Here is a 27,250-nt window from a genome sequence, read left to right as displayed (position 1 = left end):
TGCAGCTTTTAAAATAAAATGGAGTATGTAAGTAATTAAAATGGTGTCTTGTCTGTGAACACAAAGCCAGGTACCAAGATCTGAACCCAGTTCACCTCAATTTTGTTGGTAACATAAATGCAAATATAAGTAGTTTAAAAGCTTTTTAGGATTAACACACTTGTCCTGAGAACACCTTGTAGACCAGACAGATTGTTGACAGACTGCATTGGTCATGTGGTCTTATCTGCTATCGCAGTTTAAAATTTCACATTAAAACATATTTCCTGGATTGTATCTTTAACCGCTATGCCCATGAGTATTCTATAACCAATTCACACAGTCACTTTGGCATACCTTCTACCACATGGGCTGGCTCATTCAGGAGACTGGGGAGAAGATGCTATATGATACACTGCAGTGCAGACAGCTATTGGAAGAATTTGGGGATTATGATACAGTACCAGGAAATGCCTGGAATTATTCTGTATGAAGTTAGCCGATCAGTATCATGGGTATGATAATTAAACTTTGTAGCAGAGGAAATTTGTTACAATATCAGCAAGTTGCTTTCCCTATTAGGTTAATCATTTACTTTTTAATACAACTTCACAATTTAAGCCAAAACAGACCTCCTGTGTAAGAGCTTGTACTCTCTATATACTTCTCTACAATATTTATTAGTATGAGCTGCAGTGTTTCCTCAGCAATGGTAAATCTGAATTTCCTGTTATAAATGGGCGTGGCATGTTAGATAGAATAGACTTAGGTCGACCACTATTGGACATGGTTTCTACGTCGACAGGGACTCTAGGTCGACATGAAAAAAGGTTGACATGAGTTTTTTTTTTTATTTGGTGTCGTTTTCTTCGTACAGTGACGGGGAACCCCAATTAGTGCACTGTATACCCTTGCATGGCTCGCTTCACTCACCATGCTTCAGGCACGGTGCCTCACTCCGCTACCGCTGCTCTCCGCACAAGTTACTGTTCCCAATTGTAGTCCATGTGGATCGTAAAGTATGAAAAAGTAAAAAAAAAAAATTGAAAAACTCATGTCGACCCTTTTTCATGTCGACCTAGTGTCCCTGTCGACCTAGAAAGCAGGTCGACCTAGACACTGTCGACCTAAGTCTTGTTGAGCTAAAGACCGGATCCCGTTATAAATATGAAGAGAAATGAATAGTGCAAAATAGTGCCCACTTTCTGCATAATTACATGGCAGTAATGTTAAGGGATATTCTCTTGCAGAAAGCCAAAATCATACATTATTTTACCCAAATTAATATTTTAGTATATTTTTACTTTTGCTTCATTTTTCTTACATGATTAGGTCATTTGCTGCAGAGAACTGGTAGGCCCCTTTCTCCTGTAGCATTGAGGGTGGTAGAACCACGGTATAGTCCATCCTTCTAGGAGTTGAGTTTTTACTATACTTTATAAGTAGCCAAAGTGATTAAACGCTTTATTGTATTAAACTACAAGTTTGTGTACTTATAAATTGTGGATGTTGACATCTGGACAACCCGTAGGTGCATGTGCATTTTTTACAAAGTGCTCATGGTATTTGTGTGACAGGAGTACATCAGACGACAGCTGGAGGAGGAGCAGAGGCACTTGGAAATCCTTCAACAGCAGCTGCTTCAGGAGCAGGCCATGTTACTGGTGAGAGTTTAGTGATCTGATGTGTAGCTAACCAGTTTTCAGGTCAGCTTTGTTTAAGCACAGCTGCCCAAGCTGTACAAACAATTAGCTGGTTTAGGAGGTGCTTTGTTTGAGGACTAGATTGACAGGGGCAGCTACATATAGACACTGCTTGTGTGCGTTGTGTTCCGTACTGCATGAAATAGCTTTAAGCAGGGTAGATGAAGCCTGGGATGTCTATAAAACATGACTAATAGCAACGGTTTCCAAAATCTTTTGGTTTTGTGATGCACCTGCCAAACTGCTGTAGATGCAACCATGAAATGTTTGTTTGGGATAGTGCATTATTAATATATTACCCCAACAGCATACTTTAATGTGAATGATTGAAAGTTGCAGTAGATTACTGTTAATTACTTTCGTTTTCTATTAAGAATGTTTCACATAAAAAAGCACATTGCATGGATTTGTTCCTGGTTAGACTTACTGGGACAAATCCAGCCTAGTATCATGGCCAACTAAAGTGTTCTCATACACTGTGGGAGTTACTAAAACAAAGTTTAGAATGCATACTGTACTTCTGCTTACCTCAGGTCCAGCGTACTTACTGGTCTGGTACGTACGTCCCTCTTAGGTTTCTGGTGATGATGGTGGTATCGATGTCCATATTTAGTCATTTCCTAGTCATGCCAATGTGAAGTTCATTTGAGTGTAGGTGGTTGTTTTATTGTTATAATATTGAAACAAATAAATAATAAAAGGTCAAGGAGTGCTTCATTGGCCATGTAAGCCTTCTGTGGAATGCTGGCCCCCAGGCAAATTATGTGTTCTGCTATAACTTGTGAAGTAATAGGTGGGGTTCCTTTATTTAAAGGACCGCTGCACGTATAATACAAGTTTGTTTACATAAAGTAGCTTCTAATACCATTCATAAATATATAAGTAAACGTTCCAGTACACAAAGTAGCTTGTCAGCGCTAAAAATTGTAAGCTAAGTTGTGACTGGCTATTTTCCCACACACAGCGGATTTCTTGTCGGTAACATCTTAAGACACTATTCATTCTCTCCCCAGACTCAACATGCTGACAGCATTTGCTTTGCAAGTTATTATCCTACATTAATACATTATATGAGGTTCTATAATGTTCACTTTTAGAATGTTTACTTGTAGATCTTTATAGCTTCTTTATGTAAGCAATTAGGTTTGGGGACCCTTTTAAACCAATTTATAGAGTATGAGCATTGCTAGTAATTTATTTCAACTAGTCTTTCATCTAATTTTTCGTTTTTAAACACGTTTTGGTACTGTGTAGAAGTCACTTTCATCACCAAGCCATGTACTTGGTTATATTGTGCTGTTTACCGACATACCTGGCTTCATTTGTATTGCGAAGATCTTGGTCTGGAGAACAGACCTTGTGCAGGTGCTTGAGTGCATGTATGTGTGACCTTAATCAAATATGAAACTATCCATTGTAAGGAGCTTACATATACTCTGCATGTCATGACCTCAAGATCCACATCATTTTGCAGTGCCATTTCATACTAAAGAAGATGGATGCCCCCAAGCATTTTAGCTATTCAGAGCAGCCCAATAAACAAAGTAGAATTTCCCTGTAAAGTCAAAGAAATAAATGCCTGTTAACCGTAGAAGTGAAACAAATTAAATCAAATCATGATAATTGTGGTTGTATCAGATACATCACTATCAGTCAAGTAGCATATTTTGCTAGATATGCCAATTAATACTACCAACTTCCTTACGTTCGGTGTTATTTTTAAGTTTGCATAACGTGAATGGTTTAACAACTTAGTGTATTCGTCTTCTACGCATACAAATGTGTTCTCTTACATCCTTGCTACCGTCATGCTAAACAGCCCTTCAAGTCCCACAATGACGATCATCTTATTTGCTTTTTTTGCGTTTCCATGAAAATGCATCTTAGACTCAATAAATGCAATAGGACGCATGAACAGCTTTTGCTGATTAAAATTATGTGCGGCATGCCTCTATTCTGTGTGATTGTGGTTGTATCTGCATCTGAAAGGCAATGTTGCAGTGTTTTCCAGGAAAACACTGTAGCATAGCATTTTGTATGCATTACATTGCGTCTAAGACTCATTTTCGCAGGGAACAAATGCAAAAAAAGATGCCCAGCACTACTGAGTCAAACGGCATTCACACGTTAAGTGTAATGCAACTTTTATCGCACAGAGCAAAGATGTAAGAGGAAACATCTGTACCTCAGTGACATTAATTGTTAGTGAAATGGTAGGTTACAGCCTAATGGTGGAGTGCACGAAATGGCTGCCTTTTTCTGCATGTAGTGCACTTTACCTGTATGATTGCTATACCATTGGCAAATCAGGCTTATATTTTACTATGTGATAACTGCAGTCTTGCATGATAAAGACAAACATTCAAAAGCCTTGTTTTATACATTTTGTCCTTTAGTCACACAGTTGGAGCAGTGTAATGTAAGTTTTGACATGTGCATACACTTTTCCATAAACTTTGAGTTGTTCATTTCAGGAATACAGGTGGCGGGAGATGGAGGAACACAGACAAGCAGAAAGGCTGCAACGTCAATTGCAACAAGAACAGGCTTACCTTATGTCTTTACAACATGATCACCGGCAGCAACCACCACCACCGCAGCCGCAGCAACCACAGCCCCAGCAGCCTCCAGTGCCACCGCAAGAAAGGAACAAGCAAAGTTACCATACACCAGAACCTAAGCCCCACTATGAGCAGGCTGAACGTGTACGAGAGGTAAGCTTACCATCTCATTTCATGAACATCGTACCTAGTTGTGGGATAGTACTTTACCACTAGCAGAGCTTTATCTAGTAGGAGGATGACTCTCTTAAACAATACACTAAAACAAATTTCCTGCTTTTCTTACTCTGGGGCATTGTCTGACTGGAATAAATAATGCAGTGTCAAAATATTCCTTCTATTTCTTCTGAGTTAGCTCTGGGGAAAGAAAAAACAAAAACTGATATTCAAGAATAAAATATCAAGAATAACTGAAACTTGGCTCCAAGTAAAGGTTCTGCAAGCCTAAAGGTGCATACACACGGAGCGATATAACTGAGCGATTTTGACTATATAGTCAAAATCGCTCAGAAAGTTAGTGCAGATCGCTCCGTGTGTACACAGCCAGCGATAGCGATGCGCGTCCCCGCTAGGTCGCTATCGCTGGGAAAAATAGTCAGTGCAGGCAAGTCAATTTTGGCTATGTCGCTGCAAAAGTTAGTCAAAAACACTTTAAGAGGCCAGCGATTTTTCCCAGCGATAGCGATGTGCAGGCGGCGGTGGTGCGGGCGGCGGCGGGTTGTGGCGGCGGGTTGTGGCGGCGGTGCGGGCGGGTTGCGGTGGCGGTGTGGGCGACGGCGGGTTGCGGCGGCGGTGGGTTGCGGTGGCGGTGTGGGCGGCGGCGGGTTGCGGCAGCGGTGCGGGCGGGGGAAATTTACCTTTCTATTGCAGAGTTTGGCAGCGGAGCGGTACCAGTTTCAAAAATGGCGCCTCAGCGTCATTTTTGAAATTCAAGATGGCCGCCGCGAGCCAATCACGGCTCGCCGCGTCATCGCCCCGCCCCCTCCCGCTGACTTATATAAGTCAGCGCGAGGCAGCGGCTGTCAGTCCGACGGCGGAGGAGGAGCGGAGAAGAGCTCCTGAAGACGCCGTGGAAGTCCTGGATGGGCGGCGGCTATGCAAAAGAGCTTAGCAGCCGCCGCCCACCAGGTGAAGATGCTGGAAGTCCTGGGAAGGCGGCGGCCATGCAAAAGAGCTTAAAGGCCGCCGCCTCCCAGGTGAAGACGTCGTGGAAGTCCTGGATGGGCGGCGGCTATGCAAAAGAGCTTAGCAGCCGCCGCCCACCAGGTGAAGACGCCGGAGCAAGACCCCAGAAGCCCTGGGGAGGTGGCGCCCCCCCAGGTGAAGACGCCGGAAGCCCTGGGAAGGCGGCGGCCATGCAAAAGAGCTTAAAGGCCGCCGCCCCCAGGTGAAGACCCAGTTTAATAAAGGATTTTTAAAAGAATGTGTTGTGTTTTTTTTTTTATATTTTCTTTACAGGTGGACTACAGGTGCCAGCGGGCCCTTTATGTCCGGGCATGCTGGCACTTGTGGTTCTCCAAGTGCCAACATGCTGGGGCAGGCTTGCTGGGACCTGTAGGCCTCCTGTAAAGAACAATATTACTATTGAAAGGCTATCAGCCTCCCATCCACCGGGCCACGGATGGGGGGGACAGCCTCGGGCTTCACCCCTGGCCCTTGGGTGGCTGGAGGGGGGGACTCCTTGATTTAAGGGGTCCTCACTCCTCCAGTGTACCCCGGCCAGGGGTGACTAGTTGGGGGGGTAATGGCACGGCCGCAGGGACCAATATAAAAGTGTCCCCCGGCTGTGGCATTATCTCCCTGGCTAGTGGAGCCCGGTGCTGGTTTGGAAAATACGGGGGACCCCTATGTCTTTTGTCCCCCGTATTTTTTAAACCAGGACCGGACGCAGAGCCCGGTGCTGGTTGTCTAAATATGGGGGAACCCTACTCATTTTTTCCTCTGTATTTTAACAACCAGGACTGGCTCAAAGAGCCCGAGGCTGGTTTTACATAGGAGGGGGGACCCCACGCAAATTTTTTTTTTAACTTTCAGCTATTTAAATACCAGCCACCCTGTAAAATCGTCCTATATATGACACTCATCCCCTTATTTAAATGAGATAGTCAAAATCTCCCATAGCCAAAATCTCCCATAGCCAAAATCTCTTGCATAGTTAGACAAAATCTCTGGTAAAGTTAGTCAAAATCTCCTACTGCCAGTTCAAGGGAAAATCTCTCATAGCCAAAATCTCTCCGTGTGTATGCACCTTTAGTTATAAGCGTGGAATATAAATAGGCTGCATTGCAAAACAATCCAAATTATACAGAGACACAGTGGCGGAACTAGCGAGCGGTGGGCAAAATGCTTTGGGTCCCCCCCCACATCCCATCCAAGTCCACCCCCTCGCCCCTGGAGAGAATCTGGTGAGGGGGACCTGCTCAGGGCCAGAGAAATGGATACCTAGCAACAAACAGTGCTGTAACTAGACATTTTAGCACTGTGTGCAAGAAACGGCATCGGAGCCCCACCCCTGCATGCAAAACAGGGGCAGTGCGCGCCGCAGGCGCGCGCAAAAATACATAGTGGCGTGGCTTCGTGGGGAAGGGGTGTGGCCACAAAATAATACCAATTTATAAAACGGTGCACAGTAGTCTCCATTGTTCAAATTACGCCGCACAGTAGCACCACTACACCAGGTAGAGACCCTTTTACACCTTACAGCGGACAGATTCCTCTTTTTACACATTACGGCAGACAGCGTCCCCTTTTTACACATTACGGCAGACAGCGTCCCCCTTTTTACACATAACGGCAGGCAACGTGCACTTTTTACACATAACGGCAGACAGCGTCCCCATTTTACACATAACAGCAGACAGCGTCCCCTTTTTACACACAACGGCAGACAGCGTCCCCTTTTTACACATAACGGCAGACAGCGTGCTCTTGTTACACATAGCGGCAGACAGCGTACACTTTTTACACATAACGGCAGACAGCGTGCCCTTGTTAAACATAGCGGCAGACAGCGTACACTTTTCTCTATCGTCCTAGTGGATGCTGGGGTTCCTGAAAGGACCATGGGGAATAGCGGCTCCGCAGGAGACAGGGCACAAAAAGTAAAGCTTTAGGATCAGGTGGTGTGCACTGGCTCCTCCCCCTATGACCCTCCTCCAAGCCTCAGTTAGATTTTTGTGCCCGGCCGAGAAGGGTGCAATCTAGGTGGCTCTCCTAAAGAGCTGCTTAGAAAAGTTTAGCTTAGGTTTTTTATTTTACAGTGAGTCCTGCTGGCAACAGGATCACTGCAACGAGGGACTTAGGGGAGAAGAAGTGAACTCACCTGCGTGCAGGATGGATTGGCTTCTTGGCTACTGGACATTAGCTCCAGAGGGACGATCACAGGTACAGCCTGGATGGTCACCGGAGCCTCGCCGCCGGCCCCCTTGCAGATGCTGAAACGAGAAGAGGTCCAGAATCGGCGGCAGAAGACTCCTCAGTCTTCTTAAGGTAGCGCACAGCACTGCAGCTGTGCGCCATTTTCCTCTCAGCACACTTCACACGGCAGTCACTGAGGGTGCAGGGCGCTGGGAGGGGGGCGCCCTGGGAGGCAAATGAAAACCTTTTTTGGCTAAAAATACCTCACATATAGCCTCCGGGGGCTATATGGAGATATTTAACCCCTGCCAGAATCCGTTAAGAGCGGGAGACGAGGCCGCCGAAAAAGGGGCGGGGCCTATCTCCTCAGCACACAGCGCCATTTTCCCTCACAGAAAGGCTGGAGGGAAGGCTCCCAGGCTCTCCCCTGCACTGCACTACAGAAACAGGGTTAAAACAGAGAGGGGGGGCACTAATTTGGCGTTAGAAATATATAAAAAAGATGCTATAAGGGAAAACACTTATATAAGGTTGTCCCTATATAATTATAGCGTTTTTGGTGTGTGCTGGCAAACTCTCCCTCTGTCTCCCCAAAGGGCTAGTAGGTCCTGTCCTCTATCAGAGCATTCCCTGTGTGTGTGCTGTGTGTCGGTACGTGTGTGTCGACATGTATGAGGACGATGTTGGTGAGGAGGCGGAGCAATTGCCTGTAATGGTGATTCACTCTCTAGGGAGTCGACACCGGAATGGATGGCTTATTTAGGGAATTACGTGATAATGTCAACACGCGCCAAGGTCGGTTGACGAAATGAGACGGCCGACAAACAATTAGTACCGGTCCAGACGTCTCAAAAACACCGTCAGGGTTTTTTTAAAACGCCCGTTTACTTTAGTCGGTCGACACAGACACAGACAGGGACACTGAATCCAGTGTCGACGGTGAATAAACAAACGTATTCCTTATTAGGGCCACACGTTAAGGGCAATGAAGGAGGTGTTACATATTTCTGATACTACAAGTACCACAAAAGAGGGCATTATGTGGGATGTGAAAAAACTACCGTAGTTTTTCCTGAATCAGATAAATTAAATGAAGTGTGTGATGATGCGTGGGTTCCCCCCGATAGAAAATATGGGCGGTATACCCTTTCCCGCCAGAAGTTAGGGCGCGTTGGGAAACACCCCTTAGGGTGGATAAGGCGCTCACACGCTTATCAGAACAAGTGGCGGTACCGTCTATAGATAGGGCCGTCCTCAAGGAGCCAGCTGACAGGAGGCTGGAAAAATATCATAAAAAGTATATACACACATACTGGTGTTATACTGCGACCAGCGATCGCCTCAGCCTGGATGTGCAGAGCTGGGGTGGCTTGGTCGGATTCCCTGACTAAAAATATTGATACCCTTGACAGGGACAGTATTTTATTGACTATAGAGCATTTAAAGGATGTATTTCTATATATGCGAGATGCACAGAGGGATATTTGCACTCTGGCATCAAGAGTAAGTGCGATGTCCATATCTGCCAGAAGATGTTTATGGACACGACAGTGGTCAGGTGATACAGATTCCAAACGGCACAAAGGTGTATTGCCGTATAAAGGAAGAGGAGTTATTTGGGGTCGGTCCATCGGACCTGGTGGCCACGGCAACTGCTGGAAAATCCACCGTGTTTACCCTAAGTCACATCTCTGCAGAAAAAGACACCGTCTTTTCAGCTTCAGTCCTTTCGTCCCTATAAGAGTCATATCTGCCCAGGGATAGAGGAAAGGAAAGAAGACTGCAGCAGGCAGCCCATTCCCAGGAACAGAAGCGTTTCCACCGCTTCTGACAAGCTCTCAGCATGACGCTGAGACCGTACAGGACCCCTGGATCCTACAAGTAGTATCCCAGGGGTACAGTTTGGAATGTCGAGACGTTTCCCCTGCGCAGGCTCCTGAAGTCTGCTTTACCAAGGTCTCCCTCCGACAAGGAGGCAGTATGGGAAAAAAATTCACGAGCTGTATTCCCAGCAGGTGATAATTAAATTACCCCTCCTACAACAAGAAAAGGGGTATTATTCCACACTATATCGTGGTACTGAAGCCAGAAGGCTAGGTGAGACTTATTCTAAATCTAAAAAAATTTGAACACTTACAAAGGTTCAAATCAAGATGGAGTCACTCAGAGCAGTGATAACGAACCGGGATCCATGTCCCAAATTTGCCCTTATCACTAAGGGTACCTCACGTTCGTGGTACAGAACTGTCACTATCAGTTTCAGACGCTGCCGTTTGGATTGTCTACGGCACCCCGGGTCTTTACCAAGGTAATGGCCGAAATGATGGTTCTTCTTCGAAGAAAAGGCGTCTTAATTATCCCTTACTTGGACGATCTCCTGATAAGGGCAAAGTCCAGGGAACAGTTGGAGGTCGGAGTAGCACTATCTCGGATACTGTTACAACAGCAGGGGTGGATTCTAAATATTCCAAAATCGCAGCTGATCCCGACAACAAGTCTCCTGTGCTTAGGGATGATTCTGGACACAGTCCAGAAAAAGGTGTTTCTCCCGGAAGAGAAAGCCAGGGAGTTATCCGAGCTAGTCAGGAACCTCCTAAAATCAGTGCATCATTGCACAAGGGCCATGGTAAAAAAAAATGGTGACTTCCTTCGAAGCAATTCCAGTCGGCAGATTTCATGCAAGAACTTTTCAGTGGGATCTGCTGGACAAATGGTCCGGATCGCATCTTCAGATGCATCAGCGGATAACCCTATATCCAAGGACAAGGGTGTCTCTCCTGTGGTGGTTACAGAGTGCTCATCTTCTAGAGGGCCGCAGATTCGGCATTCAGTTTTGGATGTTGGTGACCACGGAGGCCAGCCCGAGATGCTGGGGAGCAGTCACACAAGGAAAAAATTTCCAGGGAGTGTGATCAAGTCTGGAGATTTTTCTCCACATAAATATAGCTAAGGGTAAATTTATAATGCTCTAGGCTTAGCAAGACCTCTGCTTCAAGGTCAGCCGGTATTGATCCAGTGGGATAAAACATCACGGCAGTCGCCCACGTAAATAGACAGGGCGGCACAAGAAGCAGGAGGGCAGTGGCAAAAACTGCAAGGACTTTTCGCTGGGCGGAAAATCATGTGATAGCACTGTCAGCAGTGTTTCATTCCGGGAATGGAAACTGGGAAGCAGACTTCCTCAGTAGGCACGACCTCCACCCGGCAGAGTGGGAACTTCATGGGGAAGTTTTCCACATAATTGTAAACCGTTGGGAATTACCAAAGGTGGACATGATGGCGTCCCGTCTGAACAAAAAACGGGACAGGTATTGCGCCAGGTTAAGAGACCCTCAGGCAATAGCTGTGGACGGTCTGGTAACACCGTGGGTGTACCAGTCGGTGTATGTGTTCCATCCTCTGCTTTTCATACCTAAGGTACTGAGAATTATAAGACGTAGAGGAGTAAGAACTATACTCATGGCTCCGGATTGGCCAAGAAGGACTTGGTACCCGGAACTTCAAGAGATGCTCACAGAGGACTTATGGCCTCTGCCGCTAAGAAGGGACTTGTTTCAGCAAGTACCATGTTTGTTCCAAGACTTACCGCAGCTGCGTTTGACGGCATGGCGGTGGAACGCCGGATCCTAAGGGAAAAGGCATTCAGGAAGAGGTCATTCCTACCCTGGTCAAAGCCAGAAAGGAGGTGACCGCACAACATTATCACCACATGTGGCGAAAATATGTTGCGTGGTGTGAGGCCAGGAAGGCCCCACGAAGAAATTTCAACTCGGTCGATTCTTGCATTTCTTGCAAACAGGAGTGTCTATGGGCCTCAAATTGGGGTCCATTAAGGTTCAAATTTCGGCCCTGTCGATTTTTCTTCCAGAAAGAATTGGCTTCAGTTCCTGAAGTCCAGAAGTTTGTCAAGGGAGTATTGCATATACAACCCCCTTTTGTGCCTCCAGTGGCACTGTGGGATCTCAACGTAGTTCTGGGATTCCTCAAAACACATTGGTTTAAAACCAGTCAAATCTGTGGATTTGAAGCATCTCACATGAAAAGTGAACATGCTCTTGGACCTGGCCTGGACCAGGCGAGTGTCAAATTGGTGGTTTTTTTCTCAAAAAAGCCCATATCTGTTTGTCCTTTCGGACAGGGCAGAGCTGCGGACTCGTCCCCAGTTCTCTCCCTAAGGTGGTGTCAGTGTTTCACCTGAACCAGCTTATTGTGGTGTCTTGCGCCTACTAGGGACTTGGAGGACTCCAAGTTGCTAGATGTGGTCAGGGCCCTGAAAATATAGGTTCCAGGACGGCTGGAGTCAGGAAAACTGACTTGCTGTTATCCTGTATGCACCCAACAAACTGGGTGCTCTTGCTTTTAAGCAGACTTTTGCGAGTTGGATGTGTAATACAATTCAGCTTGCACATTCTGTGGCAGGCCTGCCACAGCCAAAATATGTAAATGCCCATTCCACAAGGAAGGTGGGCTCATCTTGGGCGGCTGCCCGAGGGGTCTCGGCTTTACAACTTTGCCGAGCGGCTATTTAGTCAGGGGCAAACACGTTTGTAAAATCCTACAAATTTGATACCCTGGCTGGGGAGGACCTGGAGTTCTCTCATTCGGTGCTGCAGAGTCATCCGCACTCTCCCGCCCGTTTGGGAGCTTTGGTATAATCCCCATGGTCCTTTCAGGAACCCCAGCATCCACTAGGACGATAGAGAAAATAAGAATTTACTTACCGATAATTCTATTTCTCGGAGTCCGTAGTGGATGCTGGGCGCCCATCCCAAGTGCGGATTATCTGCATTACTTGTACATAGTTACAAAAATCGGGTTATTATTGTTGTGAGCCATCTTTTCAGAGGCTCCGCTGTTATCATACTGTTAACTGGGTTCAGATCACAGGTTGTACAGTGTGATTGGTGTGGCTGGTATGAGTCTTACCCGGGATTCATAAATCCTTCCTTATTGTGTACGCTCGTCCGGGCACAGTACCTAACTGAGGCTTGGAGGAGGGTCATAGGGGGAGGAGCCAGTGCACACCACCTGATCCTAAAGCTTTACTTTTTGTGCCCTGTCTCCTGCGGAGCCGCTATTCCCCATGGTCCTTTCAGGAACCCCAGCATCCACTACGGACTCCGAGAAATAGAATTATCGGTAAGTAAATTCTTATTTTTACACATAACGGCAGACAGCGCCCCCCTTTTTACACATTACGACAGACAGCGTCCCCTTTTTACACATTATGGCAGACAGCGTACACTTTTTACACATAACGGCAGACAGCGTCCCCTTTTTACACATTACGGCAGACAGCGTGCCCTTGTTACACATTACGGCAGGCAGATTCCCACTTTTTACACATTGCGGCAGGCAGATTCCCCCTTTTTACACATTGCGGCAGGCAGATTCCCCGTTTTTACAAATAGCGGCAGGCAGATTCCCACTTTTTACACATTGCGGCAAGCAAATTCCCCCTTTTTACACATTGCGGCAGGCAGTCCCAACAAAGACAGAAAGACAAAGAAAGACAGAAAGAAAGAAGAATTATACTTACCCTTGTCGATTCCCGGGCAGTAGAGAAGGAGGAGGAGGGAGGTGGAGGAGGGAGCCGCAGCAGCGCTGTGTTATTGGTGGAGGTGCTGCTGCCCCTCTGCTTCACTATAGGCTGTTCTCGGAAGACAGCCTATAGTGAAGCAGAGGGGCAGCAGCGCCTCCACCAGTAACAAAGCGCTGCTGCGGCTTCCTCCTCCACCTCCCTCCTCCTCCTTCCCCCGTACTGCTGCTCCTCTCCTCTCCAGGCGGCTGTGTGTTGCGGGCAGCTGTTGCCCGCAGCACACAGCGGCATGTAATGAGTCCGTTTGACTCATTACATGCTTTGGGCCCCTGGACAGAGGCGGGCCCCAGTGCAACGCACTGGTTGCACTGGCGGTAGTTCCGCCTCTGCAGAGACAAATCTATTTGCAACAAGCTATGTTTCAAACCTACTAGGCCTATAGTAATATAGTAGAACATGTTAATGGTAAACTGAAAATATGTTCATAAATGAACAGCTTCATAAAGCATTAGGTCAAATAGTATAAAGATTTGATTATAATGGTACATTTTAAATGACCGGAGAACATGCTTAAGTGTAAATGTGAAGAAACCGATGCAAAGTTCCCAAGTGTATACTCCTGGTAGATCAGATGCTATGAAACAACAAAAACAACAATGAAAGCTCAGTGTTTTAGGCCATTGAAGGTCATTCATTGTCTAACTGAGAATAACAAGCATATTCAATTAACCAACAGAACCAGGCAAAAACAAGTATGTTTTCCCAACTGGTTAAGCCTCGTAATGTTAGTTTGTCAGAAGCTCACAGTTTTTCTCTATCGTCCTAAGTGGATGCTGGGGTTCCTGAAAGGACCATGGGGAATAGCGGCTCCGCAGGAGACAGGGCACAAAAAAGTAAAGCTTTACTAGGTCAGGTGGTGTGCACTGGCTCCTCCCCCCATGACCCTCCTCCAGACTCCAGTTAGATTTTGTGCCCGAACGAGAAGGGTGCAATCTAGGTGGCTCTCCTAAAGAGCTGCTTAGAGAAAGTTTAGTTTAGGTTTTTTTTTTTCTTTACAGTGAGTCCTGCTGGCAACAGGATCACTGCAACGTGGGACTTAGGGGGAAAGTAGTAAACTCACCTGCATGCAGAGTGGATTTGCTGCTTGGCTACTGGACACCATTAGCTCCAGAGGGATCGAACACAGGCCCAGCCGTGGAGTCCGGTCCCGGAGCCGCGCCGCCGACCCCCTTGCAGATGCTGAAGCGTGAAGAGGTCCGGAAACCGGCGGCTGAAGACTCCTCAGTCTTCATAAGGTAGCGCACAGCACTGCAGCTGTGCGCCATTTTCCTCTCAGCACACTTCACTGGGCAGTCACTGAGGGTGCAGAGCGCTGGGGGGGGGCGCTCTGAGAGGCAAATATAAACCTTATACAAGGCTAAAAATACCTCACATATAGCCCATAGGGGCTATATGGAGATATTTAACCCCTGCCTGACTGGAAAAATAGCGGGAGAAGAACCCGCCGAAAAAGGGGCGGGGCCTATCTCCTCAGCACACGGCGCCATTTTCTGTCACAGCTCCGCTGGTCAGGACGGCTCCCAGGTCTCTCCCCTGCACTGCACTACAGAAACAGGGTAAAACAGAGAGGGGGGGCACATTAATGGCTATATATATATATATTATATATTAAAGCAGCTATAAGGGAGCACTTAATATAAGGATATCCCTTGTATATATAGCGCTTTGTGGTGTGTGCTGGCAGACTCTCCCTCTGTCTCCCCAAAAGGGCTAGTGGGTCCTGTCTTCATTAGAGCATTCCCTGTGAGTTTGCGGTGTGTGTCGGTACGGGGTGTCGACATGTATGAGGACGATATTGGTGTGGAGGCGGAGCAATTGCCAAATATGCAGATGTCACCCCCCAGGGGGTCGACACCAGAATGGATGCCTTTATTTGTGGAATTACGTGATGGTTTATCTTCCCTTAAACAGTCAGTTGAGGACATGAGGCGGCCGGACAATCAATTAATGCCTGTCCAGGCGCCTCAAACACCGTCAGGGGCTGTAAAACGCCCTTTGCCTCAGTCGGTCGACACAGACCCAGACACAGGCACTGACTCCAGTGACGACGGTAGAAATTCAAACGTATTTTCCAGTAGGGCCACACGTTATATGATTTTGGCAATGAAGGAGACGTTACATTTAGCTGATACTACAGATACCGTAAAACAGGGTATTATGTATGGTGTGAAAAAACTACAAACAGTTTTTCCTGAATCAGAAGAATTAAATGACGTGTGTGATGAAGCGTGGGTTGCTCCTGATAAAAAGTTGATAATTTCAAAAAAGTTATTGGCATTATACCCTTTCCCGCCAGAGGTTAGGGCGCGCTGGGAAACACCCCCTAAGGTGGACAAGGCGCTCACACGCTTATCTAAACAAGTGGCGTTACCCTCTCCTGAGACGGCCGCACTTAAGGATCCATCAGATAGAAAGATGGAAGTTATTCAAAAGAATATATACACACATGCAGGTGTTATACTACGACCAGCTATAGCAACTGCCTGGATGTGCAGTGCTGGAGTAGTTTGGTCAGAATCCCTGATTGAAAATATTGATACCCTAGATAGGGACAATGTTTTACTGTCGTTAGAACAAATAAAGGATGCATTTATCTATATGCGTGATGCACAGAGGGATATTTGCACACTGGCATCTCGGGGGAGTGCTATGTCCATTTCAGCCAGAAGAGCCTTATGGACACGACAGTGGACAGGCGATGCGGATTCAAAACGTCACATGGAGGTTTTGCCGTATAAAGGGGAGGAGTTATTTGGAGTTGGTCTATCAGACTTGGTGGCCACGGCTACTGCCGGGAAATCCACTTTTTTACCTCAAGTCACTCCCCAACAGAGAAAGGCACCGACCTTTCAACCGCAGCCTTTTCGCTCCTACAAAAATAAGAGAGCAAAGGGTTTGTCGTACCTGCCACGAGGCAGAGGAAGAGGGAAGAGACACCAACAGGCAACTCCTTCCCAGGAACAGAAGCCCTCCCCGGCTCCTGCAAAAACCTCAGCATGACGCTGGGGCCTCTCAAGCGGACTCGGGGACAGTGGGCGGCCGTCTCAAAAATTACAGCGCGCAGTGGGCTCACTCGCAGGTAGACCCCTGGATCCTGCAGATAATATCTCAGGGGTACAGGTTGGAATTAGAGACGGATCCTCCTCATCGTTTCCTGAAGTCTGCTTTACCAACCGTCTCTTCCGAAAGGGAGAGGGTGTTGGAAGCCATTCACAAGCTGTACGCTCAGCAGGTGATAGTCAAAGTACCCCTATTACAACAAGGAAAGGGGTATTATTCCACTCTATTTGTGGTACCGAAGCCGGATGGCTCGGTAAGGCCTATTCTAAATCTGAAGTCCTTGAACCTCTACATAAAAAAGTTCAAGTTCAAGATGGAGTCACTCAGAGCAGTGATAGCGAACCTGGAAGAAGGGGACTTTATGGTATCCTTGGACATCAAGGATGCGTATCTACACGTTCCGATTTACCCCGCACACCAGGGGTACCTCAGGTTCATTGTTCAAAACTGTCACTATCAGTTTCAGACGCTGCCGTTCGGATTGTCCACGGCGCCTCGGGTCTTTACCAAGGTAATGGCCGAGATGATGATTCTTCTTCGAAGAAAAGGCGTATTAGTTATCCCATACTTGGACGATCTCCTAATAAGGGCAAGGTCCAGAGAACAGCTGGAGACAGCTTTAGCACTATCTCAAGAGGTGCTAAGACAACACGGGTGGATTCTGAATATTCCAAAATCCCATTTAATCCCGACAACTCGTCTGCTGTTCCTAGGAATGATTCTGGACACGGTTCAGAAAAAGGTTTTCCTTCCAGAGGAAAAAGCCAAGGAGTTATCCGATCTGGTCAGGAACCTCCTAAAACCAGGAAAGGTGTCAGTACATCAATGCACAAGAGTCCTGGGAAAAATGGTGGCTTCTTACGAAGCAATTCCATTCGGCAGATTCCATGCAAGAATATTCCAAAGGGATCTGTTGGACAAATGGTCAGGGTCGCATCTGCAGATGCACCTGCGAATAACCCTGTCACCAAAGACAAGGGTGTCACTTCTGTGGTGGTTGCAGAAGGCTCACCTATTAGAAGGCCGCAGATTCGGCATTCAGGATTGGATCCTGGTGACCACGGACGCCAGCCTGAGAGGCTGGGGAGCAGTCACACAAGGAAGAAACTTCCAGGGAGTATGGACGAGTCTGGAAAAGTCTCTTCACATAAACATTCTGGAACTAAGAGCAATCTACAATGCTCTAAGCCAGGCGGAACTTCTCCTGAAAGGAAAGCCGGTGTTGATTCAGTCGGACAACATCACGGCGGTCGCCCATGTAAACAGGCAGGGCGGCACAAGAAGCAGGAGTGCAATGGCAGAAGCTGCCAAGATTCTTCGCTGGGCGGAGAATCACGTGATAGCACTGTCAGCAGTGTTCATCCCGGGCGTGGACAACTGGGAAGCAGACTTCCTCAGCAGACACGATCTTCATCCGGGAGAGTGGGGTCTACATCCAGAAGTCTTCAACATGTTAATAGACCGTTGGGAAAGACCAATTGTAGACATGATGGCGTCTCGCCTCAACAAGAAACTGGACAAATATTGCGCCAGGTCAAGAGATCCACAGGCAATAGCTGTGGACGCACTGGTAACTCTTTGGGTGTACCAGTCAGTGTATGTGTTTCCTCCTCTGCCGCTCATACCAAAGGTATTGAAGATCATACGGCAAAGAAGAGTAAGAACAATACTAGTGGTTCCGGATTGGCCGAGAAGGACTTGGTATCCGGAACTTCAAGAGATGCTCACGGACGAACCGTGGCCTCTACCTCTGAGAAGGGACCTGCTACAGCAGGGTCCCTGTCTTTTTCAAGACTTACCGCGGCTGCGTTTGACGGCATGGCGGTTGAACGCCAGATCCTAAAAGGGAAAGGCATTCCAGAAGAAGTCATTCCTACCTTGATTAAGGCACGGAAGGAAGTCACCGTGAAACATTATCACCGCATTTGGCGAAAATATGTAGCGTGGTGCGAGGATCGGAGTGTTCCGACGGAGGAATTCCAACTGGGTCGTTTCCTACATTTCCTGCAATCAGGATTATCTATGGGTCTCAAATTGGGATCCATTAAGGTTCAAATTTCGGCCCTGTCAATATTCTTCCAAAAAGAATTGGCCTCTGTCCCTGAGGTCCAGACTTTTGTCAAGGGAGTACTGCATATACAGCCTCCTGTGGTGCCTCCGGTGGCACCGTGGGATCTAAATGTAGTTTTAGATTTCCTCAAATCCCATTGGTTTGAACCATTGAAAAAGGTGGATTTGAAATATCTCACATTGAAAGTGACTATGTTACTAGCCCTGGCCTCTGCCAGGAGAGTATCTGAATTGGCGGCTTTATCTTATAAAAGTCCTTATCTAATCTTCCATTCGGATAGGGCAGAACTGCGGACTCGTCCGCATTTTCTCCCTAAAGTGGTATCAGCATTTCATCTGAACCAACCTATTGTGGTGCCTGCGGCCACTAGCGACTTGGAGGACTCCAAGTTGTTGGACGTTGTCAGAGCCTTAAAAATATACATTTCAAGGACGGCTGGAGTCAGAAAATCTGACTCGCTGTTTATATTGTATGCACCCAACAAGTTGGGCGCACCTGCTTCTAAGCAGTCGATTGCTCGTTGGATTTGTAACACAATTCAACTTGCACATTCTGTGGCAGGCCTGCCACAGCCTAAAACTGTAAAAGCCCACTCCACAAGGAAGGTGGGCTCATCTTGGGCGGCTGCCCGAGGGGTCTCGGCATTACAACTCTGCCGAGCAGCTACGTGGTCGGGGGAGAACACGTTTGTAAAATTTTACAAATTTGATACCCTGGCAAAGGAGGACCTGGAGTTCTCTCATTCGGTGCTGCAGAGTCATCCGCACTCTCCCGCCCGTTTGGGAGCTTTGGTATAATCCCCATGGTCCTTTCAGGAACCCCAGCATCCACTTAGGACGATAGAGAAAATAAGAATTTACTTACCGATAATTCTATTTCTCGGAGTCCGTAGTGGATGCTGGGCGCCCATCCCAAGTGCGGATTATCTGCAATACTTGTACATAGTTATTGTTAACTAATTCGGGTTATTGTTAAGGAGCCATCTTTAAGAGGCCCTTTCTGTTATCATACTGTTAACTGGGTTTAGATCACAAGTTGTACGGTGTGATTGGTGTGGCTGGTATGAGTCTTACCCGGGATTCAAAATGCCTCCCTTATTGTGTATGCTCGTCCGGGCACAGTACCTAACTGGAGTCTGGAGGAGGGTCATGGGGGGAGGAGCCAGTGCACACCACCTGACCTAGTAAAGCTTTACTTTTTTGTGCCCTGTCTCCTGCGGAGCCGCTATTCCCCATGGTCCTTTCAGGAACCCCAGCATCCACTACGGACTCCGAGAAATAGAATTATCGGTAAGTAAATTCTTATTATTGAATTTGTCATTCTTACTGTACCACTAAGACGTCATCTTTTACCGTTTCTTTGTATAGTATTGCAGAAACATAGTAGCACCGTAAAAATAAAGGATATTAATAATAATCTGCTTCTAAGTATTCAATTATAAATGTCTTAATGACACACTAAAGAGTAAGCCCATATGATGCATAAGTGCTTCTCCGAGCAATATATAATCCTTTTAGGTCAATCACAGCCAACTCAAGCAGGAGTTAATTCAATCACTGGCAAGGCTATCTCTAGCATAGAAACCGGCAAATGTCAGTAGAGAACATGCACATCCAAGTCCACATTTAATTTCCTCATCACAGTGAAGCAAAGTGCAATATCGACTAACCAGCAATGGTTGTACAGTATATGTAAAATTATGGCTGTTCATAGAAGGTGTTATGGAAAATGCTTCATCCATGACTTTATTGCGTACCGCAGCGCTATTTTTCTGCTCATCTCAAACTAAAAGATTTTGTTTGGCCTGGTAGCATTAAATCAAAGTATTTTATTTCCAAATCTCTTGAAGACATGAGATAATCTATCATGACTGTATAATATGGCTTTTTGTTGCCGGGATTTTCAAGTAGTGTTACCCATACATTTGTAATGTTTATTGCTATTTGACTGTGTGCCCGTTGTATTATAGGGCCTAATTCAGACCTGATCGCAAAAGCTAAATCTTTCTCTAATGGGCAAAATCAGACAGATATAAGATGTAGAGAGAGTTAGATTTGGGTGGGTTATATTGTTTCTGCGCAGGGTAAATACTGGCTGCTTTATTTTTACACTGCAATTTAGATTTCATTTTGAACACACCCCATCCAAATCTAACTCTCTCTGCACATTATATCTGCCCCAACTGCACTGCACATGTTTTTGCTCTTTAGAGAAAAATGTTGCTGTTGCGATTAGGTCCGAATTAGGCCCATAGTTTTACTAAGCTAGATAAGCTTGCCAAAGTGTCAACAAAGAACTTTTAGAACAGAATAGTTTCAGGTGGATAGGGCATGTGCATTGCAATAGACCAATACATTTGACACATATAATAAGGGTGGTTTCTTAATCATTTTTACCACAAAAAGCTTTTTTGCAGCTTTCACTGAAAAACAACCATGAAGGCAGTTTTTTGACCAAAAATGTGCTCGCCCGTTTTTTGACCTATCCTATTTGCAAGAATGGGATTCACGTGAAAATTCTTACCGCCAAAATCAGTAAAAGGTGTAGATGACAATGAGGAAATCTGCCTATACCGCCCCAAAAAACCAATCCTAACATAGAATAACAGTATAAAACTGTATAAGAGGTCAAATGGCAGCTATATATGCACTTTTCAAAAAATCTGAAAAAAAAGATAAAAGGAAAGCTTTTTATGTAAAATAAATGCTCTCATTAAATTAGGGGTATATGAAAATGGTATAAGTACATATTTTGGTCATTTTTAAGGTGCTTTTAAAAAGTCACCAATAAAAAGAAAAGTTTACCCCCACCTGCAAGCCTAAAAACACTTGTGCCACACATAAAGCACACCAATATACCTGTCCCATGCCTTGAACCACAATTTATATCACTTTGCATTTTTTCTCGACATAAATTACATTGGCCAATTAAAAATGATTACAAATTTCAAAGTGCCTAATTAGTCATTAAGGTGGGTATCCCAAGGGTTCTGAACCGAATCCCGTCATTTTTACCTTTTAAAATAGGGATTTTCCCGAACTCTTCACCTGCTCAGAGTAGGTGAAAGGAAATTGCAATAAAGCCTATGGAGAATTATTATCTATACCTTTTCGTGGACCATTGGATAGAGGTTTTTCGTGACTCGTGATAAAAAGCCCCATTTTTATTGCAAAAGTTTTTCTCGGCTAATAGGATACTCCACTAAGTGTTTCTTTACTTCTCAGAGCTTGCAGAGCGATAGCTATTTCTTGTCTGTAAACTGTGTTATCATACAGTGAGAAGAGGGCTTATATGTGTTTACTGAGTAGGGCCCTCTTCCCTCATGTGCTTACCCTTTTTTTACTTTAATAATCTTCAGCTGCACCAAATCCAGCAGTTTTCTGCCACCTGATACTTATTCCAGTGTCATCTGCTAATGTAGCTATGTTTATTTACCCTGTACTTGTCCTATATTGTCGTCAACTGTAAGTTGCTGTTTTCCTGTTTGATTATTTGTTTATGTACTCTGTAATTGGGCGCTGCGGAACCCTTGTGGCGCCATATAAATAAAGGATGATAATAATAATAATACTGTGTGTATTTTAATTATGATACAGGCAGAAGAACGCCTTAGGAAAACTAACCAAGCCTCTCCTGAAGCACAGTCAAAGCAAACAGGGAGAGTGTTGGAACCGTTAGTGCCTTCAAGATCGGAGTCTTTTTCCAATGGGCATTCTGAACCTGCTCAGCCTGCTATGCATAGGCCAGTGGAACCTCAGGTAAGCTAGTACTTAGTATTGTATAATAGTGCAGACATGAATAGTTAGCTGTCTTGTTTGAAGTGCTTATTGGAACCATTTTTAAATATTTATATTTGCTGCTTAATGCTGCTTTATGTGTTTCTCTTTTTTTCCATTCTGTGAAAATAAGTTTTCTATGTTCTGGCTGGCAACTGCAATTTTCAGTATATTACTCCAGATCTATAAAAATAAAAAAAAAATCTTCCTGATGTAGAATAAAATGTGATAACTGTGAGTGGTTTTAGGTTACCTGGAATTTAAAAACTAGTATAATCTGTGTGCATAAATCTGTTATTTTCAGTTATAAATCATTTCTTTTTTTTTTTTTTTAAATTGTTTATTTTAATTTTCAGGGTATAAACTTTACAGGTTACACACATTACTGCAGCCTCCCCCCTTTCTTGGGGTGGGCTGTTCCGTCTAACATTACATTACCAATAGCAGAAATATAACCTTAAAATAAGGAACATGTGGTTCCCACAATGCAAAGATACAGCAAAGAGTTATGCCTCAGGGTAGACAGAGACTGTTCAAATGGGTGGGAACCGACACATAAGTTCGTGGTTATGACTGTAGGAGGGTAGAGACTAAAGAGATAGAACATGAAAGGCGAGAAAAAGAGACAGGGGAGATGGGGAGGGAATAGAGTAGAAGGGGGAGAGGGGACAGGGTTAGAGAAATGCCGCTGGTACGCCCCCGTGTTGCGCTGGTTACGCGCAGGGCGCTAGTACAAAATGGAAAGTGCTATTCGGGGAACACGGAAAGGACATGTTGAGGATATCCTCTGAGCTACTTGTCAGGCTAGGAGAGTACAGGAATCATAATAGTAGGGCCGTCGAGCTCCCGGGAGGTCGAACTCCATGTGCGGGAGCCTGTGAGTCAAACCATAGTTCCCATATTTGAAGAAACTGAAAAGATCTGTTATGGAGGTATGCAGTGATTTTTTCCATGCTTGCGAAGTACCATACTTTGTTGATGATCTGTTGTATAGGGGGGGACTCCCTCTTTTTCCAATTTAGGGCAATTGCGCATCTAGCCGCGTTCAAGATCTGTGTCAGTAATTTACCGGAGTTCGGAGGTGCATTGGCAGTGGGGAGGCCTAGCAGGAAGGACCAAGGATCTTTGTATATCCGGGTCTGGAGCACTGTACTCAACAGGTGGGCGACTGAATCCCAGAATAGCTTGATTTTAGGGCACGTCCACCATATGTGGAGGAAAGAGCCATGTCCACCGCATCCTCTCCAGCACAAAGGCTGAGAGGAGGGAAACATTTTGTGAAGTCTAGAGGGGACTAGATACCACCGATATAAGATTTTATATGCGTTTTCCTTAACTAGGGTTGAAATCGAGGATTTTGCGGCAGCCGCAAAGACATCTGACCAATCATAGTCATCCGGTATCGGGCCAAGGTCCTGTTCCCACTTAAGTATAAAAGCCGGGGTCGTCACCTTATCCCCTACTTGGAGAAGGGAATACAGTTGGGAGATGATTCCACGAGCGAGCGGTTTGTGATAACAATAGGACTCCAGGGTGGAGAGAGGTTGGAATGGGGATGTGCTCGTTAAGGACGAGACAAAGTGTCTCACCTGGAGATAGGTAAAAGGATTCGCATCCGGGAAGTCATATTTTGACATGATTTCCGGTAAGGGTGCACAGGTCCCTTCGGACAACACGTCTAGAACAAAGCGGATGTTATGTGTCGACCATGAGTGCGAGCGGGTCATGGAATGGCCTGGGACGAAAGAAGGGTTGCCCCATAAGGGGGTAAGCGCCGAGGGGAATGACAGCATGTGGAAATGGCGTGTACAATAGTCCCAGATCTGACAAGTGAATTCCAGAACCGGGTGGAGTTGCAAATGGGGAGGTCTAGATTTAGGAGGGGACAAGAGTAGAGACGATAGAGAAGGAGTGTGGCTAAGTGTCCTCTCTAACTGAAGCCAACGTATGGACTGCGTAGGGGCGAACCATGCCACCGCTTGGCTGAGATGAGTAGCCAGATAGTAGAGACGGATATCTGGGAATCCTCTCCCCCCTTCTTGTACTGGTTTGCGGAGGGTAGAGAACCCTATCCTAGGGGTTTTATTTCTCCACACAAAACGTAGCAACCACGTATGAGTTTGTGCCAGTACCGAGTCCGGTACTTTCACTGGCAGCGTTTGAAATAGATAGAGGAGGCGGGGGATAATATTCATTTTCAGAGCTATGATACGGCCTAACCAAGATATGATTAGTGATTGCCATTTATGGAGATCGGCCTTAAGATTTTTAAGCAAAGGCGAGAAATTTTCCTTAAACAAGTCTCCATAGCGGCTCGTAATATAGACCCCCAGATATCGAATTTTAGAGGTGCACCAGGTGAATTTGAAGTTGTTTTGCATGTTGGCTATTTGGGGAGGGGAGATGTGGAAGGGAAGAGCTTCCGTCTTGGACCAATTGACTTTGTAGCCCGATATCTTTCCGTATTCAGACAGGAGAGTAAAAAGGTTCGGCAGAGAGGTGTGAGGTGAGGAAAGTGATAGGAGGACGTCGTCTGCGAACAAGGAGATCTTATAAACAGAGTCCCCTACTCCTATCCCCCCGATATCGGGCGAGGCTCGGATTCGGGCTGCTAGTGGTTCTATCACTAAGGCAAAGATCAGGGGTGAGAGTGGGCAGCCCTGTCTGGTACCGTTGGAGATGTCCAAAGGGTCAGATTGTACTCCGTTTATAGATACCCTAGCGGAAGGGGTCGAATATAAGGCTTGTATCCCTGTAAGGAATTCCCCCTGAAAGCCCAGATGAGCAAGAGTTTCAAACATAAAGGGCCATCCTATTCTGTCAAATGCTTTCTCCGCGTCCAGAGAAAGCAAGAGAGCAGGAGTGTGTGTAAGGTTGATATAGTGGGTCAGGCTAATAATTCGTCTCGTGTTGTCTCGTGCTTGTCAGCCGGGGATAAATCCTACCTGGTCGTTATGGATAAGGTGGGGTAAGACTCTATTTAGACGGAGGGCTAATATTTTGGCATAGATCTTGATATCTGAGTTAAGTAGTGATATAGGCCTATAGTTAGCGCAATTAGATGTGTCCTTACCCTCCTTAGGAATGACTATTATCTTGACCTCCAGTGCCGATTTGGAGAAAGAAGCTCCCTGCAAGATAGCATTGAAAAGGGCTGAGAGGTGAGGTGTAAGCTGGGGGAGAAAGGTCTTGTAGTATGCGGCCGTAAAGCCGTCTGGGCCAGGAGCTTTGCTAAGTTTTAGGGATTTGACAACAGTGGCAATTTCTTCTTCGGATATCTCCGAGTTCAATTCGGCTGAAACCGATGAGCTTAAACGAGGGAGATGGCATTGGGATAGGAAGGTACGGATAGCCCCAATAAAGTCTGGTTTCGTCTGAGTGGTCTTATGGGCGTTGTATAGTTTCTCGTAGAAGCGAGAGAAAGTTTCAGTGATGCGTTTGGGATCCCTAGTCTTCACACCAGAGGGATGCTGGATAGACATAACGTTATTCCTTGTAAGTTTAGCCCGGAGCCTAGAGGCTAGTAGCCGATCAGCTTTATCTCCTTTTTCGTAGAAGGATTGATTGAGCCACTTCAGGCTGGACTCCACCTTCGTCGTCAGGAGCATGTTTAACTCACCTCTGACCGCAGATAGGGAGGAGAGATCCGTTTCGGACCCTGTTTTTTTGTGTTTCAGTGAGAGGGAGCCAAGCATGTCCGTGAGTTCCCGGATGTGTTTGGATCTGGCCTTCTTGTTATAAGAGGAGGCACTGATCAGGCATCCGCGTATGACCGCTTTGTGAGCGTCCCAAAGTAACATAGGGGGAACAGACGGGGATGTGTTTGTCTCAAAGTAGTGGGAGATTTCGGCGGCTATGTGGGCTTTCGTTTGGGGATTAAGAAGGAGTCTATCGTTCAATCTCCACACAGGGTGGCGAGCGGGTGGGTGTGGGCCCGCGACATCTACGGTGACCGGGCCGTGGTCTGACCACGTGTTGGGGTGAATGGAGGTGTCAATGATACATTGCGCAGGCTCCGAACTCAGGAAAATCATGTCTAGTCTCGTGTAAACATCGTATATGGGGGAATAGTAAGTATAGTCTTTGGCAGTCGGCTCTTTCACTCTCCATGCATCGAAGAGAAGGTGCCGTGACAGCAGGAGGTTCAAAGCAGTTGCATTGCGCGTATGTGAGGGGCGCATAGATCTGGGCAGAGGTTTAGATCTGTCCAGAACGCTGTCTAAAGTCACATTAAAATCCCCCCCTAACACCACATTACCGCGTCTGTGTAGGGCTAAGAGGCTATTTAAGGAGTGGAAAAAGGGAGCCTGGATCTGGTTTGGAGCATAAACATTTAGGAATGTATAGGGGGTCCCGTTTAACAACCCCACCAGCAACAAGTATCTGCCTTCAGGGTCGCTCAGTATTTCAGAGGGGATGAAATCTAAATGATTAGCAAAGAGTACAGAGACCCCTTTCTTCTTGTGTATGGGGTCGCAAGCATGGAAAGTATGCGGGAAGTGTTTGGACTTAAGTGCTGGGTGTGATTTACCTGAGAAGTGGGTCTCCTGTAGGAAAACGATATCGCCTTTAAGTTGCTTAAGGGATTGAAATAAAAGAGAGCGTTTACGCGGGCTATTCAGACCTTTCGTGTTCAATGTGATTATCCTAAGGACCATGGTTTGAGAGCAGAGCACTTTTCATGTGGAAGCGCGCCAGCGGAGTTCCGAAAGAAATGGGGGAAGGAAAAGGAAAGGGGATCAGAAAGAAGAGAAGAGAGAGGGTAGGAGAACAGATGAAGAACAAGCATATATTAGCATCAATGGTTAAAGGGCGGGGGAAATCCATTCTCGTCAGTCGGACCCAAGGGAGAAACAGACCCGCAGGTCTAGGTCGTCCGACGTCGACCCTAAAGGTCGAATGGGGGGTGGGTGAACCCAGCTGCTCAGAGAGGAGACCGGGTCCCGTGTGCGATCATACTATAATTAAGTGTACACACTGCGAACAATAAACTAGGGGAGCTTAGAGGGGAGGGAGGAGGGGGGGGGGGGGGGGAGGGAAACAGCATTAGTAGGACTGGGGGTAAACATGGCATGTTGACCGCATATTAACAACAATAGCATTAAGACCTGCGAGAGAAAAAAAAAAAAAAACTCAGCCCAGAC

At 46.2% G+C, this 27,250-nt stretch overlaps 1 protein-coding gene across 4 annotated transcripts in view; it reads left to right on the top strand.

Moving 5' to 3' along the window:
- MAP4K4 (mitogen-activated protein kinase kinase kinase kinase 4) overlaps positions 1-27,250 on the top strand; it is a 276,338-nt gene that overhangs the window by 193,910 nt on the left and 55,178 nt on the right. For all 4 annotated transcript variants that reach the window (XM_063953441.1, XM_063953440.1, XM_063953443.1 and 1 more), the window contains exons 14-16: positions 1,557-1,643; positions 4,157-4,396; positions 21,927-22,088. In XM_063953441.1, the coding sequence (XP_063809511.1) occupies positions 1,557-1,643; positions 4,157-4,396; positions 21,927-22,088 (489 nt within the window). The remainder of the gene's footprint in view (positions 1-1,556; positions 1,644-4,156; positions 4,397-21,926; positions 22,089-27,250) is intronic.

The sequence above is a fragment of the Pseudophryne corroboree genome, chromosome 2, assembly GCF_028390025.1.
Source record: "Pseudophryne corroboree isolate aPseCor3 chromosome 2, aPseCor3.hap2, whole genome shotgun sequence".
NCBI lineage: Eukaryota > Metazoa > Chordata > Amphibia > Anura > Myobatrachidae > Pseudophryne > Pseudophryne corroboree.
This window is presented reverse-complemented; position numbering and strand designations above follow the sequence as displayed.